This window comes from Xyrauchen texanus, chromosome 25 (assembly GCF_025860055.1).
Source record: "Xyrauchen texanus isolate HMW12.3.18 chromosome 25, RBS_HiC_50CHRs, whole genome shotgun sequence".
Taxonomy (NCBI): Eukaryota; Metazoa; Chordata; class Actinopteri; order Cypriniformes; family Catostomidae; genus Xyrauchen; species Xyrauchen texanus.
In genome coordinates, this window is record NC_068300.1 from 20,362,117 (window position 1) to 20,384,236 (window position 22,120).

The 22,120-nt window shown below is 37.0% G+C and overlaps 1 protein-coding gene across 1 annotated transcript; it reads right to left on the reverse strand.

The window, feature by feature from the left end:
• Positions 1-496: 496 nt before the first annotated feature.
• LOC127618342 (extended synaptotagmin-1-like) lies at positions 497-20,932 on the reverse strand. The gene is made up of 31 exons (XM_052090703.1): positions 20,403-20,932; positions 17,905-17,946; positions 16,294-16,428; positions 16,029-16,102; positions 15,812-15,884; positions 15,086-15,175; positions 14,927-14,982; positions 14,491-14,611; positions 14,095-14,271; positions 12,347-12,429; positions 10,200-10,248; positions 9,900-9,989; positions 9,707-9,808; positions 9,411-9,482; positions 9,207-9,293; positions 8,891-9,040; positions 7,664-7,822; positions 7,387-7,563; positions 7,169-7,251; positions 7,013-7,061; positions 6,498-6,587; positions 6,322-6,417; positions 6,120-6,191; positions 5,948-6,034; positions 4,880-5,026; positions 3,576-3,709; positions 3,358-3,456; positions 2,733-2,864; positions 2,541-2,646; positions 1,935-1,984; positions 497-1,830 (listed from the first exon to the last, which is right to left on the reverse strand). The coding sequence occupies exons 1-31, from the start codon at positions 20,757-20,759 to the stop codon at positions 1,803-1,805; spliced, it is 3,267 nt and encodes a 1,088-aa protein (XP_051946663.1). The 5' UTR covers positions 20,760-20,932; the 3' UTR covers positions 497-1,802.
• Positions 20,933-22,120: the final 1,188 nt, after the last annotated feature.

Here is a 22,120-nt window from a genome sequence, read left to right on the forward strand (position 1 = left end):
AGTGTAAAGATGAACGGAGGATATATATATATTTTTTTACGTCAGCCCTTTGCCGCCACCTGTTGGGGGAACGCTGCAAATTCAGCATCACTAATTGGGAATCTCATTAAACCCAGTTTGTTTTATGGCATTTTTGACTTTCTACATGAGGTTTCGGCTACCCCCCTATATATTTATACTATTAAAAATATTATTACAATTATTATCAATATTAATACAATTATATTAAGAATTACTATTAATAAATAATTTTAATTATTTAGAAATAATTATCTTCCCATAATATCTTTCAATTTCCTGTATTATTGCCTAATTTTAATAAAGAAATGTATACTGTTAATCAAACTTTTCAATCAATTCCCTTATGATGGTAGTAAAAAGACATAAGGAATGTTTTCAAAGATTGAGAAGAAAATTGTTTTGCATCTACTAGAAACACACACTACATTTACTGTAGTCACTCCCAGACTGAACATAAAAACATTCAAATAAGGCATTTAAAGTGCAAATGGCATATTTATTAAAACTGCAATTCAAGATCTGCAGTGATGGGGTGCAGAAGCACTGCCATTCACTGTCTTTATATCATGTCTGTTCCTCTCGCCCTCTTTTTTTTTCTCAGATAGTAAAAACTCTGATAGCAAAAAACAAACTCAAATCAAGCACTTTTTGTAACATCTTTGGGCAGATAATACACAGAGAGTTTGCCCTTAAAAATATTCATGCTGCCTTTTGGTTCATACATTTACATGTTTTAATCTTTGGGAGGGGAAAAACATTGCAGAGTGATTGAAGCCTTTTTGATATGTGTCAAATCAATTGTCCTCTTGCACTGCAAAAACATACAAAGATAGAGGTGTTCCAACAATAACGACAGTAAACAAACGTCTTGTTATTTCTTAGATTCCAAAGAGAAAACAGTGAAAATAGTTCCTTTCATCTAGTGAAAATGAAAAGTACAGAATACTAATATGTTTTTGTGCATTTTGAAATGCACAACCGGACCGAATCAGGAATGAAGCCATTCAAGAACTTTTTTGTGTTGAAATGTAATACAATTAGCATGAATTAACACTGAAAAACCTAAGCTGAACTGAACTTCCCAATGGTAAACATTCTCAATGGCCCACAAAGTAACATTTGTAAGAAACAAACACTGCAGAAAAAAAGCTGCTTACTTAACTTAAAATAGATTGGAATAGGATAGATCACTCAAAAATGAAAATTCTGTCATAACTGAATCACCCTTATGTCTTTCCTTTTTATTTATTTTTTTGTGGAACACTAGATGATGTTCGGCTGAGTGTCAGCATCAGTCACCATTCACTTTCATTTTTTTCATAAAATTAAAGTTAATGGTGACTGATGCTGACATTCTGCCTAACATCACCTTTTGTGTTTCACAGAAGAAAGAAAGTCATATGGGTTGGGAACAGCATGAGGTTGAGTAAATTATGACAAATAATTTTTGTTTTTTTGTTTTTTTGGGTGAACTAACCCTTTAAATACTTAAAAATATATATCTCCAACTTTTTTTTATGTTTGCTCAAGGCAGTGCCCACTTGGGCTATATGTGCCCAAATTGTATATGATGGAAATCAAGCAGGCTATATTTTGGGCCAAAGCGAGTTGCACAGCAATTACATGATGCAATCATGGTCCTGACATAATCACACTCAGGACACTCTGGTCCGTGGTCTGGTAGTCTCAGGGTAAGTAAACTTCCATGAAATTTTGTTAAACGAAGAGAACCTTCTCTTTAGAGTGTGAATACATCATTAAGTCAACATGGGTAGTCCCAATCAGTTGGTCTCATCCAACAAGTCATACCTGAAATTATACAACAAAAAAAAATGTAAGCAAACACTTCTCTATAATCATCTAGAGTATATTTCTGTAGTCAATATGACAGTGCACAAAAGTACAGCACATACCACTGTGTTACTCCTGTTGTGAGATCCAGCTGATTCAAGTCTATTTGAAGCTGAAACAGAATGTCAAATAAAATTTAGTACCTCTAGATATATTGTGTTTTATACAAAATTTAGTTCTGGTCCTTTAATTTAATTTTGAAAATTTTTAGGAGTGCTTGTATTTACTGGGCACTAAGACGGAGTGTTTGTATCACTCCGCTTGTATATGTTCACTGATTTCCAGACCAAAGTATGTGAGCAGTGCGGAGTGGAAGTGAAAAGTTGTGTGATTCTGGGGTTCTCTCTTTCTCTTAGCAGTGAGGATAGAGAGGGAAATAAAAGAGTGTAACTAGAGAGGAATGATTACAGAATTCTTTGAGCAGGGATGGGAAATTTCTGTTGATTCAATCCGCTCACATTCTTTTTTTGGGATTTTCTCCCCAATTAGGCATGCCCAATTCCCAATGTGCTCTAAGTCCTGGTGAATATCAGCATGAAGTGATTACCTGCAGAATCACACCCAAATCGCAACTGAATATTTAGTACAGCAGAACTCTTGCTCGTGTGATATTGCTTTAATATAGATGGTCTATACTGTTGTTATCTGACTAGTGACATGAGGCATACCTTGCCAAGAAGTTCTTTTTCACGACTCATGAAGGAAACACTGTTTTTGACAGACAGTTCGAGATGTCTCTGCTTAGCTTCTTCAAGTGACATGTCAAAATCAAATCTGCAGAAACATAGAGAAAGATGGTTATCATTAGGCTCTCAGACTCCTCAGAAAGCGACATTATGTCCCGTCCCCCCCCCACTAACCTCTCATTGAACTCAGGTTTGAGGTTTTTCTTCTTAACACTGGTCTTCTTTTTGGTGTTCCGGTTCTTGTCAGGTAGGAGAACGAATGTGACGTAAGTGTCAGGGAGATCCTTAGAGTGAGATGGCAAGTTCCTGCACAAGAATAAAATAAACTGCCATGAAAATAATCTGAGAACAGCCCAAAAAAGAAAAAACAGCCAGAAATTAGGCTTTTTCAACCTTAAAGGTGCATTAGTAATCTTGTATGTCTAGTGGACTTAATACTGACACCTAGTGGTGTGGATGCAGAATAATGAAAAATCAAATTTTTCCATTCAGATGCCACTCATGATTGATTTATTCCACAACTGAAAGTATACAAAACAAATGGGGCTGCCACAATGAGGGTGTATGTTGAATAAAACAGCCTTTTCTAGGCTCGTAGTATGACTGGATGCTTCATCTCAAGTGAGTGCACATCATTTTAAAAATATTTTTCAAAAGAACTCTTCATTTCTTTAGGTGTAAAAGTTAGTGCACGCATAAGTCATAATGTGTACTCTGACCCAGCACCCTGTGTAAAAAATAAATAGAATATTTAATGAAAATACAACAGTCAAAAATTGTTTACAATATGATAACTTACCTACAGGCATGGATGGTGATAACCATTCTGTTTTCCACAGATGAATAGGCAAAAGAGAGCTTCACCTGGGCTTTCCCACTTGAACTACCATCTTCACCTCTGCATATGCAGATGTGCACACACCAACACGTACATAAAAAAATGTTTTAGTTATTTTGTCCGCTTTTAAGAAATGCACATACTACTGCAAGGGAAATATAGCACTTTTTGTGTCTCACCCTTGGGCATGCACATTCCTGTGCCTGAGCTCACTATTGGCTGCAGCAGCTGCCTCTCCACTAGGGATCATATGACTCACTTCTTCTGCACCAGCTGTGCCATCATTACACTGCGCCAACTTACAGTCTAAGAGCTGCTCAACAGGTAAGAGTGAAAAGAGATTGTGATGAGTGCAGGTTTTTGTTTATAATGAATGATCTATATACGAGGAGTCGTATGTATATATTTATTTTTGATTAATAATAGTGTTGAATATAGTGTTAAATAAAATACACTACATGGCCAGAAGTATGTGGACACCCAAATTCAGTTCAATTAAAATCACAGCTTGCACGTCTTGTGAGAATTGCAATGAAGGTTATGGGTATAAGGGAATACTCATCACTTCAATCAATTTATGAATCGTTGGTTTTAAAAAATGACATATCACAGACAATAGTAGGTGATACCAGCCAGGTTTTATTTCCAATGTATGAGTTGCTGCCATCAGGGAGATGGTATAGAGTCCCACTGTGTAAGAGTAACCGTTATAAAAAATCCTTTATTCCTCTATCAATTTATATGTTAAATAGCAAGATGCAGTAATATGTCTATAGTTTGTGTGTGCATTTGTTATATGTATATATTATGCAGCCTTGAGTCCATTTGTTGTATGTATGTTGTGTATTAATGCAGCTTTGAGTCCAAGACAAATTTCCTGAAAAAGGACAATAAAGTATACAAACAAACAAACACCACACCTACTGTATACCTCCTTGTTAAGCATCTATCTTCAAAAGCATTATGGAGTTGGTCCTCCCTTTGCTGCTAAAAAAGCTTTCACTCTTCTGGGAATTTTAAAAGTTGGAACATGGATGTGGGAATTTGCCACCATTCAGATGCAAGCGCATCCATTAGTGATTCTGGCTTTAAGTTGACCTGGGAAACTCCTACCTCAGAGGTGGGCATTTGTCATTATGAGATGTCATACATTTAAGTGGGAGACATGCGGAATAGGAAGATGCCAAACTTAACTTAAACAAATACACAGTAAACAACAGTAAAAGCTCTTGTTTTCTGTTGTACAGTGAATAAGCATAACTAAACACACCTGCATCAACTAAATGGTGTATTAATGCATGTTATCAAACAAATTATTATACGGAGGGACTTTTTGCACTAGGTGTAAATAGCACCTGTCACACAGCACGGTCATTTGGACTAACAGTCTGGTGGAAAAACAGAAATCACCCACTAGTGTCTTAACATTTCCTTTAATACTAAATGTTCTCCTGCTGCTCACTATATAAGTGTGATCTGTTACCTTTAGTTCAGCTCTCAACAGGATCTGACTCTCAGGCATGGCTCCATCCAGACTGAACCAGCAATCCAGCAGTAGATCCTGCTCAACCAGCAGCTGCCTCACAGGAAGCACAAGAGCACCCAGAGCCTGACCCCAACTGTGAGAGAGCTGCGCACACACGCACATACACACAAAATTCATATAAAAACACAATCACACCAGAGAAAAAAAAGTTTTGCACACAGCAAAATAGGGCTGGATTTTGATACGGATTTCCTGATTTGATTCCGATTAACAAGCTCTTGATTCAGTTTGATTCCGATCTCGATTTGATATTAATTCATATGGGAACATTTCTGTTACAATGTCCATTTTGCTTATATATAAAATAAATTCTCCCTCAGCTCTTAATTATAAAGGAAACTTCTAGGCAATCCTTCTAGGTACAATTTGTAAATATTAATTTAGCAAATTATACTTGATCATTAGTTTATCAAATTGGCCACATTTTAGCTTTTGAAAAATGTATATCCATATATTATTGTCTTGAAATTGCATATATTATGTTGTATATATATTTTTGTTACATTTTAATTGTTCAAACGAAGATTGAAATGCATCAGAAAATCTTTATTTTTACCCAGACATTGAAAATCTTTTTCAAATCAGTATTTTGTCTTTTCCAGTAAAATATTTAAACATTATTAAAACAAGATGCATTTATTATAGAAGCAAAATATGTAAAATGATAAAAGTTTGAAAATAGAAAAATCTATTTGATAAAATATTTATTTTCCCCATTGGCAAATTGATAGATCAATGCATAAAACAAGAAAAAAATTATTTGTCTATCAAGGAATAACATTATTATTATTATTATTATTATTTGTTTTTACGGTAACATTATAAATTTAAAAAACAAACAAGACAAAAAAACTAAACAAATTGTTTGCAGTAAATCAATACTGCCAGTCACTTTTTCAGGGGTGTTATTTCAGAAGATAACTGTTGAAATTGCAATAATTTTTATTTGTCAATTGTATTGACATAAAATCAAGAATTGCTAGTATGTAAAATACATCCTCTCACTTTGACAATAAATGTGTCTTCTCTTGGATTACGAATCAGGAAATGAAAAGCTTCATCCCACTGTGGAGAAGTGGAGGCAGTACAAACCTTATGGGAAAAACAAAAAGTATTCTGTGAGCCTTTGACATTCTAGTAACATCAGCATAAATGTCTCCAGGTCTGAGAGTCTTACTTTTGTCCGGTAAGATACATTTTTGATCGAGAGTTCTGCTCCTGCTTTCGGCTCTTTGCCGCTCTTCTTCAACTGTGGACCACATCAAAATTTGTATGATATGTACAGCTAACACATTTGTACAGTCAACACTAATACCATCTGTTATACAGTATATTAAGCAAAAAATGAAAAACAAAATCAAATGAAATGGTTAACTTACAGGTAGACCATGTGCTCTCTCAATATACACAAACAGCAGTGCGACAGATGGAACAGTTTTATTCAGGTAAGACTGCCGAGAGTTGTAATGCAGGATCTGGATACCAAGCAGCAAGCACACAAAATCAATAAACGGGATTAACAAAATAAATCTAAATGCCAGATATAAATTGTTACCTGCTCAAGTCTGGTGGGATCTGTCACTTTAGGCAGCCATTCCATCACCAGATGAAGACGTCCAGACTTCACATCATTCAGAGTATACCACTGCACCAGAAAACAAGAATAAATAAGGTATAAGTAGCTGTACAAGGTATAAACTGAAAACCATTAAAGGTGAAGTGTGTATTCCACACCACTAGCATCACCAAACAAAATTGAAAAATAATGATCCCATGCCAAACTAGCTCCATTGGTTGAGCCAATATTGCTATGGTTGGAATGCAATCAAATACTTTGTGAAAATTTTGATAGAGCAATGTTTTGATAGTGCCACAGATCCACAGTGTTTACACTTTTCGGAAAAATCAAAGGGATTATTTATGTTATAGTAAACTGAATAATAAAATGGGACAGGAGAAATTACTTTAATCTAGAAAAACAAACACACACTTAAGCTTTAAGAATATTATATTTAAAAAAATTTTTTGAAAAAAAGAGCATGCATATTCATATGACATTAATAGACGCACCTGATCAGTAAACTGAGCACTGATGAGATCTCTAAGGCTCACTTTGACTCTGCAATCAGATAACAAATGCAGTTAACAATCAGATAACCATGCTCTATGCACTTGCAAAAACGTCATAAAAAGTGCTCCAATAAATCGAATAACTGCCTGCCTTACCTGCCAAGGAAGTCGTCCTGATCAATGTCTTTATCATACAGGTCAAATTCCACCTCTTGACCTGGAAGCTGGGTCAAAATCACCTATAAAATTAGCATGCAACATACATTACTTCCATCAGTGGTGGAGAAACTCAAAAGGAAAACTGATAAATGTTGTTGTTGTTGAAAAGAGTCATGTCCCTCTGTGTCTCAAGCAAAATAAATCAGTATGTTTACCTCATAAAGTTCATTCCAGACAGGGTTGAGGTTCTCTTTGATGACCTGACTCTTGTAGGCCATTCCTCCCACCCGGATCTTCACATAAGGGTCACTCTTACCCTTCATCATGCCGCCCATTAGATTGTCCTTAGCGATGAGACTCTGGGCCTCTACCAGGTGGATCCGCAGAACACCCTAATTTGATCATGTGAACACACATTTGGATGCAAATGATCAATGTTCTTTTTTTTCTCCAAAGAAGATGGGAATAGATCACACCACTTAACAGGCTCACCTCAGAGGCAAAGCTGCTGTCCGGGCTGGTGTGCTCGGGACGTTTGGAGGTAGGGGTCAATTTTGTTGCACCTGGAGACACCTCAGATTCAATATCCCCCTCTCCTGGTATTAGAGACACAGGCGTGGTTGGGATTGCTTCGTCATTCAGCCACAACAACTGAAATATGACAAACAGAATCTTTAACCTTTAAGCTCGGATTGGACCACACAGAAAAAAACAATTATCAAAATATTAATAACTACATTCTTAAAAAATAAACAGACCATATATCACATACACTCACTTAGAGGAGGGGATTCCCATTAAAACGAGCCAACACACAACTTAATAGAATGCACAGGTCATTAGATAATCCACACGAAGCACAATGTGCACACAACACATAATATGCTATTTTATATGTAATATACTATAACACATTCGCTTTCCTGCATCAGATGACTTCATCAGAAATTATGTAGTATGTTATCCAACATCATGGAATACTAAACAAATTGTATTAGGATTCAGATCGCAGCAATCAGAGGTGGAAGTCATCCAAATATGGGCAGAGGGTCGTTCACTCTATTACATATGGCCACCAGGAGATGGTGCCAAGTACATGACACAGACAAACAATGTTGGCTCAAATGGCACAGAATGAAACTGAAAAATATCTTGTTACTCATGCCTGGATGCAGTTTTTCAGAGCTACCTTATTTACACACTGAGTGTCAAATCAGAAAAATAAGAAAATATTTTTGGCTCAAGTTTCTTTGTGATTTTTCAGCAGTTTCTTAGGCTGAGAGTATAAACATGTATCTTTATCTATATCATTAAAACGTTTGAAAAGTTTTCTTTAAAATTATTTAAACAATTTAAATTTTGTTTTTGTAGAGTTTACTTTTGGGAATGCCTACTGAAATCTTTCGAAACACGTTAGAGCTTAAAGGGTTAAATTAATTGGAAAACAAAACTACACTGCAATATTTAACATCATTTAGCAAGCTTTCTTCATTAAAAACTAAAATGTTGAAGGATGTGTAAACATTTTTACGGAAACCCAGACAAAAAACTAAACAAAACAATTAAGAAAACAATTTTTGCAGTGTGTGTGTGTGTGTGTGTGTGTGTGTGTGTGTGTGTCGTGTGTGTGTCCTTACATTTTCTGTATTCTTAAAGATCTCATCTCTTGATGTGCTTTCATGTTGCATAGTATACCAAGATCAATCAATCTTAGCTCACCCTCAACAAAAATGTTACGTAGATGCGGCTGGCCGGTCCAGACTTTTCCAACTGAAACCACTGATCCATGCTTAGCTCAGTGCTGGAGAGAAGACGGGAGAGTGGGATAGACAGAGTGCCCAGAGTCAAAGCCCTGTCATCATCTTTCACCTGGCACACATGGAAGCAAAGTTAAACTAAATCACAGTGATCAAATGGGGTTAAAATAATAATATATACAAGTCATTTACTGCAGTAACATTATATAAATGTGACATCAGGGTTTAAATTCTAACAACAGATTGAAGTGGCAATATTTTAACCGCCCTGAGTATACCTGGATGTCGATATCTTGTTTGCGGGGGTCCTGAATAAAAAATGTAAATGCATCCTCCCACACTGGATTATTAGTCCCATACACCGTCTGCATTATCAATTTCACATACATGAAGAAGATATGAGGCATGTGAGAACATAAAAGAGAGGGTATCAATATACTATAAACTTGACATGTAATGTATAAAAAGTGATTAAATCATACCCTGCTCTCTTTGGTCGTATCCTGCAAAGAAACCTGCACCATGGGACTGGGGTCCTTATTACCCTTCTTAAACTGCACAAAAAATTATATTGGTTAACTTTTAAACTTAATGCAAACTAAAGCAACAAAACAAAGAGGACACATGCTTTTTGGGCACCAGTCCATTATATATATATATATTGCAGGCCTCTCAGCTGGAGGCCCCTGAAAGTTAGAGGCCAAACTGGACCGAAAAACACCCTTGAATATAAAAGACTTTCATAGAACACCAAGCGTGGTTAAAGACACAAACTAACAGGTAGATCTTGTGCCCGGTCCAGGTACACAGTCAGAATGGCAGCAGATGGAGGATCTGCTGTCTTACTGGATATTGTGATGTTTTGATTCCTCTGCAGAACCTATGGGTAATAAAAAAAGCTTAGTCTCTAAGTTGAAGGAGCATATTGACAAAGACAGTGTTTTTATATTCTAGCAAGCATGTAATATTACCTCAGTCAGGCGCTCTGCAGAGGGCAGCAGAGAGAGCCATTCCAGCCTGAGATGAACCTGACCTGATGGTGCATCCTTCAGAGTGTACCACTGAAACCACAGTGAAAATTACATTACATTACATTAAAAGAACACAACATACTGCACCACTAATATACAGGAATAAGGGTGGTGAAATCAATATGCTTCTACAGATGTCAGAGAGAGTCATAACAACATAGAAGAATGGAATGGTTTACTAATTTAAGACAGGTTAGAATTAAGTGGAGGAATCAGAATATATAAGAACATAAGTAGTACCTCATCCAAAACAACTGCTTTCTTTACAATACCTAAATCCAGCTTTATCCTGAAAAAGATATATTAAAAGAAAGAGAAAAAAGGCTTTGAAAAAAGAATACTGGGCCATTTCTTGTACATTAAGATGGACCCCTTCAGATTAGAGACACATTGTTCTGTTTTTAATGGCACTAAGGTAAAGTCAGATCAAGACAAGCTTTTTATTGTCATTGTACAGGTATGAACAAACTATTAATATACCAATATATTGATAAATCTGCCAATATATGGCCATTTTAGGATTATTGCATCAGTTCATAAAATGCTCACATGGGTGATAATTGGAAGACCTAAGACTGTTAAATTAGAATTCAAATATTTGTCAAATTAAAGATAAAACTGCACAAAAAAAAATGCTAAAATGAGCATTTGAATTTTGGATGTTTGCCAAGCACTTATGATGTGTCATTAAGACTGATCGCATTCTTAGGCAAAAACAGACACATTGCAATGAATAAAACAGAACGCAGGTGTCTCAAGACTTTTAAAGGCTTTTTTTAATTTTATTGACATCGTCTTAAAAACAAATGCATTGCTCCTGCACAAGACACTGAAAAAAAACAGTGAGACACTGCAACAGTCAAAGATGGCCCTTAAATGCATGCTTGCATAGTAAAGATGGACACTTTTGCAGTGAATGGCCCCTTAGGTGGAGGTCTTTGGTGGTTGTGTCTTCACTATGCCTTGGCTTACTCTTACGAGCGTCTCGCTGCATAAGCATATACGATTCTGACTGGTCAGTTCCACCATCCAGCAATCAGATATTTTGGAACAATGACCACACATACAGGAATAAAGTGATATTTCACTGGTCATCTGGGTAATGTGAATCAGCTTTTCTTACTTCTCGTATCACTATGCGATCTCAGAAGTAAGCTAATACAATTATTTAAACTCAAATCAATATTTCATGTCCACTTATTTATTAATTTTGGGAAGTGGTCTTGTAATAAGCTGGATCATAAGCATTTAGACTGTCATTTTGCCAATTTAAACTCCAGCAGAACTCAAACCAGAGGTTGAATTCAGCTGTTTCTGGAGACTCTGCAGTCTCTTTCTTTTCACATAACAGACATTTATCCCAGTCTGTGTCATCACACCTGGCTCTGAATAGTAGCGTAATCAAACCTCCGCCTATAGTTCTATCAATGGAATATCACCAGTCGTGGCAAATAAACTAACTTGGATGCACTTGACAATAAACAACAACAGTTTAAACTGTTTCTTTAGCTTGACGCAGGTCTTCACTATGTGTGGCATCTTCCATTTTAATGTACAATAGTATCTGAGGGAAATGATTAATGATTATGATCCAAGTGTTCCCAGGTTCATGAAGAGCTGTGCACTGATCAGTTTTCTACCAGAGGATTAATGTGCTCAACTCAAGTCTGAAGAGACCATTTAAATCCAATCTTGCTTGTAAGGGTTTTTTTTTAATCCCCTTTTTTTCTCCCAATTTGGAATGCTCAATTCGCACTACCTAGTAGGTCCTCGAGGTGGCGCGGTTACTCACCTCAATCCGGGTGGTGGAGGACAAGTCTCTGTTGCCTCCACTTCTGAGACAGCAAATACACACATGCTATCACGTGGCATAATATGCATGACACAGCGGATACTCACAGCATGTGGAGCTTCATGCTACTCTCCACGATCCACGCACAACTTACCACGCATCCCATTGAGAGAGAGAACCACTAATCGCGACCACGAGGAGGTTACCACACATGACTCTACCCTCCCTATCAACCGGGCCAATTTGGTTGCTTAGGAGACCTAGCTGGAGTTACTCAGCACACCCTAGTGGTAGTCAGCATCAATACTCACTGAGCTACCCAGGCCCCGCTTGCTTGTAATGTTATTGTTTTCACTATTTCAGTATGTTAATCTCCCGTGTATATTTATATATATATATATATATATATATATATATATTTATTGCATTCAAATCTTATGACTTGCTGCATATATTTGGTCACCACAGTGAATGCTTTCCCAATCGATGATTAAACAGTTAGGTTTGGGGGTGTGGATAGCTCAGCGAGTAAAGATGCAACATACTATATTTCATTGTAAATATCCATATAATTTTCTCCTTTAAAGAGTAGTACCTTCCAAGAAAGTCATCCTGGTCAGGATCTTTATCAAACACCTCCAGCTCGAGCTCCTGACCAGGCACTTCATGAACAATGACCTAACAAAGAGAGAGGGAGAAGCATTTTATATATAGCGAGATATATATAGCGAGATATATATACACAAACCCTCAGTACCCTCTGACCAAAAGGGCTTAATTTAGATTTTGATTTAAACCCTTTTTTGTTTTAATTTATTTTTTTTTTTACCCTTTTTTGTTTTTATTTTTTTCCTTGGATGCTTTAATTGTTTGAAAATTATGAATGATGAACTTCTTTGTAGCGTAATTTGCTTTTATATTGTGTAATGTTTGGTTTTCTTATGCTTGTTGGTTTATGTTACTGGTTTATACTTAATTTGCTTTAATATCATGAATCCATTTATAATGTTAATTGTAAGTTTATTTTGCCATTGTTGATGCTGTGACACTAGCTTTTTAGGACTGGTATAATTGGAGCTTTTGTATTATCTTTATTGTAGGTTACTGGTGATAGTTTTTTGATTGGATAATTGTTTGCTGCCCACACCCATTGCCAGGTGTGAGTATTTATATAGGCCTTCAATAAATGGAGCACGTTCAGCCCCAAAAAACCTAACAAAACGTTTATTTAAATGGAAACGGTGGTGCGTTGAACACCCTGTTGTGTTACACAAGCATTGCAACTATGGCAGCTGAGAAGGCCATTCTTTGCGTTCTTTTTGAAGAATGTTCGGAGCCTGATGAAATCTGTTAAAATATGTGCTTAATACTACAAAATATGCTCTATGTTACAGTCACTGCCCTTGCCGTCCAGAATAGCAGAGAACATCCCAATTGAGTGAAGGGATATGTGGAAACTGTGAATCTTAATTATGGTGATCCAAAATTTGCCTCACATTTCAGGATGACAAAGCAAACATTTATTTGAATGTCTTCAATTGTTGCATACACCAAGCTACAGTGGACACATTTGTAAAGGACTTTAATTGGATCCGTTGTGTGCACTGCCTTTTTAATATGGCAGGGTTAATATACACGTCACTGCTGATTGGGTAACACCTCTAACACACCCACCAAACGAGAGAAAACGTACCTCAAAGCCTGTTGCACACCGTTTCGAGGAAACATGTCGTACAACCTGGAAACCGTAGCAAAATGGTGCACACTGTTTTGATATTGAACGTGCCCCTGATGTTTTTTAATGCCTGACGAAGACCCCACTTTATTTCTATTAAATTACATGGAAGCAACTATAGGAGTGTGCCATTCTCTCATTGTTTTATTATTTTTATCCCTGTTATGATCGTGCACCTGCCTTAATGTTTGGATGTGTGCATACTACTTCTAATCACCTAACAAACCCATCCACACAAACACACATATAATATGTGATAAGTGGCATTGAGCAATTGACATGCTGACAAAGATATAATGTAGCACAATATTTTCACATTTAGAACACATAATCTTACAAAAAACAGATAATGATCGGTGTTTTGGCTTCTGCTCAAAGCTCATCTGATCTCAGCACATGATAGTCACATCTTGCATTCACACTGTTTTTTTCTTGCTGGTTACCAATAGTTACACGTGTTAGAATGAAGTAAACACCAAAATGGTGGGAGTAGCTATAAAAACCACAGCTTCCCTTTCCTCAGAAATTACCAATTATTTTTCAACTACAAGCACAAACACACACCACACTGATCACATGCTTGCCACACACAGCTGTCTCTCTCTGACCTCGTATATCTCCCTCCACTGAGGATTGAGGTTGTTGTCAACGTGGTGGGAGGTGAAAGTCTGTGTGCCCACCCGCAGCACTGCATACGGGTCCGATTTCCCAGATATAATGCCTTTTACATAGTTATCTTTGGCAGCTAGGTTCTCTGCTTCCAGCAAGTGGATCCGTACAATACCCTATGGGAACAAATAAAAAATATAGCACTTAGAGCAGAGTGAAAGAGGCGCATTTAGACATCATATGTAAAATGAAAAAGTTACAAGGAGGGCACACCCTTGCACTGATGCATGATGAAACTGTGGAGTATTAAAGTATATTTAATGCATCTCCAATACTTGAAAGAGATGCTTTGGCATACTCATCATAGTTAAATAGTCTTTTAAAAGCACAGTTACCCGTGGAAGAGGGGAACGGAGCTGTGCTACGTGCAGGTTGGGCACCAAAGGCACAGTGAGGCGATTGGGGAGAACCAGGAAAGAGGCGATGGCATCCATTATCATAGTGTCTGACATGGCACTGAAAATGAATGCAACGGGTTGTGGTTCGTACAGAAAAAATGGGAAAACACACATGCACAACAAAATATATCTAAACTATTGGACACCATGAGAGCTCTTATTAAATGGCTTTGGTTTGAGAACAATGGGTTAATATGAATCTAATGGGACAAGGAAATAGTGAATGCTGTCTGCAGGTTTCCCTGCATTGCTGAAACAGGGGGAAGCTCAGCAGACTTTGAATAATCAGGCCACTGCTCAACCGATTATCAATTAATGAAGTACTGTATATGAAAAGAGAATGGTGCATCCAATTAAAGAGAAAGCCACTCACTTTAAACCAGGTATGTCTAATAAATTGGTCATGCCGGTCCAGTTGATGTCCAGATTCTAAGCAAGTACAAAAATGAGATAGAAGAATGAAAAGACAATAAGAGGAGGGGGAAAAATGGGGTCACTATGGTAGTTTAAGATGGAAAAAAGGTGGACTAACGGGTCTGCGAATGAAGAACATGGTGACGGCTCCAATAAGAGGAACATCTCCAATTAGAGGTTCCAAGATCACCCTCAACTTCCCATGGAGCTAGAGAAAGCAAGATAGGGTTGTTTCAGGGTTGTTTCAGTGACTCTTTTATGGGTTATCTTGATATTTTTATGTGTCCCATCAACACAATTCAAACTAAATTAGTATGACATGGTGAAATCGTAAAATATTCTACAACTTGTGCTTTTTTTTCGCTTTTTTTAAACCAACCAATAATATTTGCTTCTCTTGTCTTTCCTTTCTTCGGGGTACAAAAAAAATTACTTTTAAAATTAAAAACATGGTAAGGGTTTAACTTTATGGTTAGGTATAAATGGGTTTTGGGTTAGGGGTTAAAATTAATAAAAACCTTCAATAGCGATAACCTGATAACATGTTTAAATTCCGGAAGTATCTCACAATCTCACATTTAAAAGATGGATGTTTCTCTTTCTTCTGTGCTACAAAACAGAGCTTTTTGGAGGTTTAGGGTGTGGCTAAGGTGTTACAATTTATTCTTCAGTTTAGATTTGCCATAAAATATGTATTCTGTTACACAGAACAAAAAAATATCTGCGCTTACAACGGCACGAGGGAAGCGCTTGTCATTAGTTGGTCTAAAAGTTGTGTGATTCTGCCAAATAGTATGAAGGACATTTTATAACATTGGGTTGGTCCCATTGTCCACTTTCTTACCTGAATACCCTTCACTCCAGCTTTACAAAAGTACTTCTTCACTTCAACGTTAATCTCCACATCTCCAGCATAGCTGCATACAATAAAACCCAAAAGGATAAGCTCACACTTTTCAAAAGAACTAGACATACGAGTAGTCTAGCATATTATGTATTTCAGTATTTGAATAGCTTGGAAATATAACGTTTTAAATATATTCGTATGCCAGTGGTGCTACCTGATATAAAGATCCAGTATCACTTGACGCTTATCATGCTCAGTGTAGACCTTTACCCCGACTACCTTCATAGCCTGTTCAAATATAAAATAACTTTCAGAAGTTTACTCGCATTTCTTGGCACAGGTGGAAATAAACAGCTTAGTAAGTAGCCTACATTTTTATTTACAGACAATATCTCTGGACAGCAGAAGTTTAGGAATCTAATTTAAATATGAGAAACACATGTAAATGACAGTCCTTTATCAGGAACAGATTTGTGTACCCTGTCTCCCAAGTCAACTTTGGTGAAGCTGAGAGTTTGTAGATGAGCACTGGTGGCTCGGATTGAAGGAGCAATGGTCTCCACCAGAAGTTTCTCCAGATATTGTCCAATGAACGGCCAGGCCTGCTGCAATATCTGTGAGCCAGAATACATCTGGTTGAGACTCGCATACATTCCTGCTTCTAATCAAGTAATACATATTTAAATATGTGATGGCATATAATTTCCTTGAGATAAACAAAAGAAACCTAACAACCCCTGCTGTGACCATCTAAGGCCCTACACAGACTTGAAATGTTGAAATGAATGCATACTTATTATAGTCTAATTTGTTAGTCAAACCACAAATGGAAACCATAAACACTCAACAGGAGGAAAACCAGAGAGCACTTCTTTTTCACCTGACACTTGAGTCACTCAATTTTAAATATATACGAATGAACAAGTGGGGTAAAGAATGACCCAAAAATGTTAATTAAAATCTCTTATCGTTTGCTACAACCATTTGGTCATCAGAAGAGCCTACCAATGTCCCTTTTTAGAGCATGTACATTGCTAAAAAATCAAACATTATAAATCAATATCAAAGTCTATAGTGTTCAATTTCATGCCAAATATATATTTTAATGAGGTTACAAAACACTCTTAATATGAATAAGTGGATATAACTTGCAATTGTTATCTTAAGGAGCCATTTCTACCTGATCTAACACTTTGTTGGTGTAACCTAGTGTATATTCAGATTGATTCTGTGAAGTAAAATTATATTTTTTACTTGCATAAAACCAGTTAATTGAGATGCTACCACAAGAAAAACAATTTTTTAGGAAACCGTTTTTTTCAGTGTAACAGGCTGATTCATTCAGAGAGTTTTTGCAAATGTCATCAACTCTTAAGTGTGACTTTTAAGGGCGGTGTAACTTTTCAGGGTGATTATGTAGTCAGCTTTAAAAACACATCCCACAATCCACACTTCCCTTTCTCGCTTGTTTGAGAAAAGCCTTTGAAGCCTGAAGACCATGTTAACAAAACAAGCCTGGTGTGCAAGAACTATCTCAAGAACAGTCCATTAAATATCCTTCCTGTGGTAATCTGAGAATTTCTAGCATCCGAGCAGACTTATGAAATCTAAAAGTCAGTATAAAGTTTTTGTGCTCCAAAAGAGAAAGAATTAAGGCCTTTGTAATGAGTTGTTATCAATGTAGGCAGTGACTGGACAAAAAAATCATGTGGCAATGAATTTGGAGCCTGAAGGCTTTTGCTAGCTGATTCTTTCCTGATGAAACTTCCACATTCTATTGATTCTGCAGAGTCTGTCACATTCTTCCATCTAATTACTTTAACTTTTTTACAAAAGATATTAGGTTACAATTCTTAATGTAGACTGAGTTATGCCAATGAGGGTCTATTTCGCCAATGGCAAGTCACACTACAAACTTATAAAAAATTCTGGAAGAATGGAACACGGCCAAACTGGCTGACGTTTTATTTTCAGGGACTGGAATTGAAAACATAACATGTTGTTGCCTCAGGGACACAGACCAGAAACAATGAAAACAGTGGCTCCAGTCACGTGTGCATTTGAGTATTCTAAAACAAACAGACTTATACCTTGTTCATCCACTCAACCTTTTCCACGTCAGGAAAGCTCACCTGTGGACAAAGAACAGTACACTTTTACTTCTGATGTCAACACACATAGCACATCAGTGTAACATGCTGGATGCAGGCAGAGTTCTTATGTACACTAGGCAAATGAAGTGAAGGTCACTAGGAGTTGATGAAATTTCAGCAAAGTTTTCCAGGGAAATGCTCAGCTGTGCATACACAGAAATATTCGAAGCTTTGCCAATCCTTCGTGTAATTCATTTACAACTATATTTAAAACAAACACAGCGTGCTAGAGGAAAACTTGATGAAAGGTCAGTTCTGATTTCAACCTGAATGTTTTACAGTAAATAAAATAATAAAAGAACTTCCTATTCTCTATAGAAAAGAAGTCATGCAGTATGTAATGTCACATGTATTACAATCTTAATATGTATTATGAAACCATATTATTTTTAGGGCTGGGTATCGATGGAGATTTCCTGCTTTGATTTGATTAAATTCTGATTCCAAAATGATTGGATTAGATTGATTAATTTGGGCATATTTCAGTTATAACCTTGTGCGACACCGCGTTCACGTGCATGGATATTGTATTTTGGCTTTGCTATGTGCAATGCATCATTTAAATTTAATGGTAACTACATCTGGTAAGAAACCTAATAACGTTTTTACATTGAAACCAGTTTAAGTCAAAAGATCAGTCTCTAGTTACATCCGATATGCCATTTTTTAAATTTGAGCGATATATCGTGAAACACCACGCTGCTAAACCCAATGTGCACTAATGTGTACTTAAGCACATTTTTTCCTTAGAAATCCTATATTTACTGTGCTTTCAGAGGCTTTACATGGAGTTAGGATGAAAATAAGGTGCATTTAAAACCGTTCTGAGACCAGTGCAGACAGACAGCACACTGGCAGTCAAGTCATTCACTAATTAGGGAGCAAGGAAGCATCCTATAGCTGCGAAGTGCAGTCACGAAGTTCATTTTTAAGCTGTAGATGATCTTTGTACCACTCACTATGTTTGGCAGACATGGGACAATGGTAATCAGTACATAGATTCAGAATATATAATGTATAATTTTATTTTAACATGATTGCAGTGATTGGATGATGTTGGCCATTACTTTGAATCAGTATTAATTATGCTAATTTCTGATGTAATGACTGTAATGTCTCAAAAACATGAATAATCCAAACTACTGAAAACATAAACAATTTGATAAAAAAAAAAAATACTTTTTATAGGTTGGTATTATTTAAAATTTCACAATTTAGTTCTGCTTTCCACATGTATTGACATACATGTTAAGTAAAATATTTGCTCTAGAATTGTTTGCATGTTTATTAGGTGCCACCAGTTTCAAATCAAATACGGAAATAGAAAATGCACACAGCTGTCTTGCTTGGGTCTCAGGAGGATTTGTTTAGATATAAAAGACATTCTCAGTTACTGTAAGGCTTTGGGAACCTTCTAACATTACACACAAAAAAATCTTTTTAAAAATAACAACAGGGCCAAACTATGCAGTTACATTTCTATTTCTTTAACAGATACTAAAACTGAAGTCAACTTTAAATGAAAGTACAAGATCAATCTAGGGATTTTTAGAATCGATATTGAAATCATTCAAACGAAGATCGACATTTTTAGCCAGCTTTATTATTTGTATTATGAAAAAAGCCCAGTGTTAAGCATTACTAAATTAGGTGTTTCTATAATCAGTGAATACAAACCATCAGACCATAAGTTATTGGCATAAGTTAATTCCTAATTTGTAACATGATGTGGATAAATTTATACAGAAAACATCAGTAAAACAAGGCATTAAATGAAAGTTGCCTGAATACTGAATCCTTGGGCATAGGACATACTTTTCCAAGCAATCTTTCAACTTTTTAATGTTTTCCATTCTCTTCCTACCAAATTCTTTTTGTAAATGGTTCATTTTGGCATTTAGCTGCCAATGACTCAGACTCCAGAGACTGGATACTTTAATGACCAAATATAGCAAAGGCTGGACAGTCTTTGGAATGTAATGCTATTTACGAGTGAAGAAAGAAGGCAGAAGTAGTTAAACTCTGTCAGAGTCTGCAGGATGCTGAGAGGGATCAATAGAATTTGGCTTAAAAAAGTATCTGCTCACACTCTAAATATCATGTATTGCAGTACAGGGGCATGAGCATCATTTGACATGCATTTTGCATTTCAGTGAGTTCCATGTGTTGCCAATGAACAAATCTTTTGAATGCATTACCCTACTGATGATAATAGAAGTGTAGTTCCATAAAAACGTACAAGTTAGAAACCTAAGCAGATATTGAGACTCTTATTTTATACACAAACTAAACACAAGTAGGCCTACTGCTGTGAGAGATACAAGTTTGAGAACTCCTGTCTTCATCTTTCTGTCTGCGCAAAGATGTGAAATGTGTTTGACAGTTGACATCCAGAATGATGCCCAATTTCGGTAGCTATTAAAAAAGACGCTTACCCATGCCGGTAAGTCCCGTTTACTTCTAAACACCCGTGTAGTTGTGGCATCCTGCTCATTCTCCAAAAAGCACATCGCGCTTTGAAGTCGCGCTTGTTTTCCATCGCGACTGTGTTTCCATCCAGTATATGCCAGAAGACCGAGCAATACTAAGCTGATACTGAATCCAAAATATCCGGCCAGGTACACCGGCAGTAAGGCACCGATGCATTTCCCAAATGCCCACAGAACGGACACGGCGTGTTTTCCAGGGGAATCGTGAGGCTGCGCGTCTTCACGCAGGGCCGAGTCCGCAGCCTCCGGAACCGCACCCGGCCGTGCTGCATCATCAGATGGCATCGGCTGTTTCTGCTGCATCAAATCCTTTCTTTTCTGAGAGGTTCCGCGCTACACACCACAGACCCACTGCTATAAACGGACGAGTGCGATACATTTACCATTAAAATGGAAAAGACCGCGTCTCATAACTCGTTCCCTAAAAGCGTCGGTGCGCAGTGACGTCCACTCTCTTGCAGTGGAAAGTTGAGGATTTCTAGTTTGCTTAAAAGAAGGGCGTGTAGGGGCGTGTTTTTTTTAGGTTACAGCCCTTCTTGGTAAATGCAACGGAGTGTGGTATCATACAGTCTGTAAAGTCACCCAAGACCACAGGTCCCATTACCGATTATCTCTTATTTTGTTGTTTGCGCGGCGCAAGCAGCAGACATAGCTATTCTAATTGTAGAAACAACATGTATTGTGCTTGCATAATATATTTCCGTTCGTTTTCAGGGCTGAATTAGGCCCAAATCAGATGTGCTCAAAACACTGGAGACAAACTCGTCATCGCCTAGCAACAAGCTCAGTCAAGGTTGTTGTTGCGCAACCATTTCAGAACACAAAAGTGAGACATTAGAGGTTATCTGCTATTCTAGTAGGACTACACATATTTGAAAATCTTATTCCCAGCATATTTGAGTCATACATTCCCTTTATAGACAGTAGACACGCAGGTTCGTGGGACATTTCTGTACAAAGGGCACTAAATATACAAATTTACTAAATTTGACATTACTGTTTCATTCTGCTTTCAAAAGACTCTGGTCTTTAGTAATCCCAGTTATTACTTTTCTCACAGACAGAAAAAAATTTGCTGCCTTAATATTTTAGAAAGGGTTACCTCACATCAACTTAAAAAAAAAAAAAAAAAGTTGTAATATGCTATATCCGATCTAAACTATTTCTTGCTGCCTTTTTCCTAATTATTGAATGTATTAATGTGAGTTCACCCAAAAATTATACACATAATTTACCCTCATGCCATCCCAGATGTGTATGACATTCTTCTGCTTAACACAAAGATTTTATAGAATCTCTCATCTCTGTAGATCTATACAATGCAACTGATAGTGAAGCTCAGAAAAAAGACAGTATAAAAGTAATCCATAAGACTCCAGTGGTTTAATCAACAGCTGCGTTTCCACTTTCGGGCCAAACGAGGGCGTGCTGGTGCATGCCAGGGACAGTTGCGTTCCCACTGTCACTGCCCAAGGTTCTTCATGCCTCCTTGGCGCCAATGGCCTTTGACCCACCAATTAACATTGGGCCAAACAAGGTTAAAGGCAGAGTTTTGCAGAACTTGCCAGGTTGTTTATCAAGCGCACAATGGTACAGGTTCTGGAGAAGAAGAAAAAAACCGCAGGTACAGCGCAACACAAATGACAAAGCAGTGCACAAAGAAA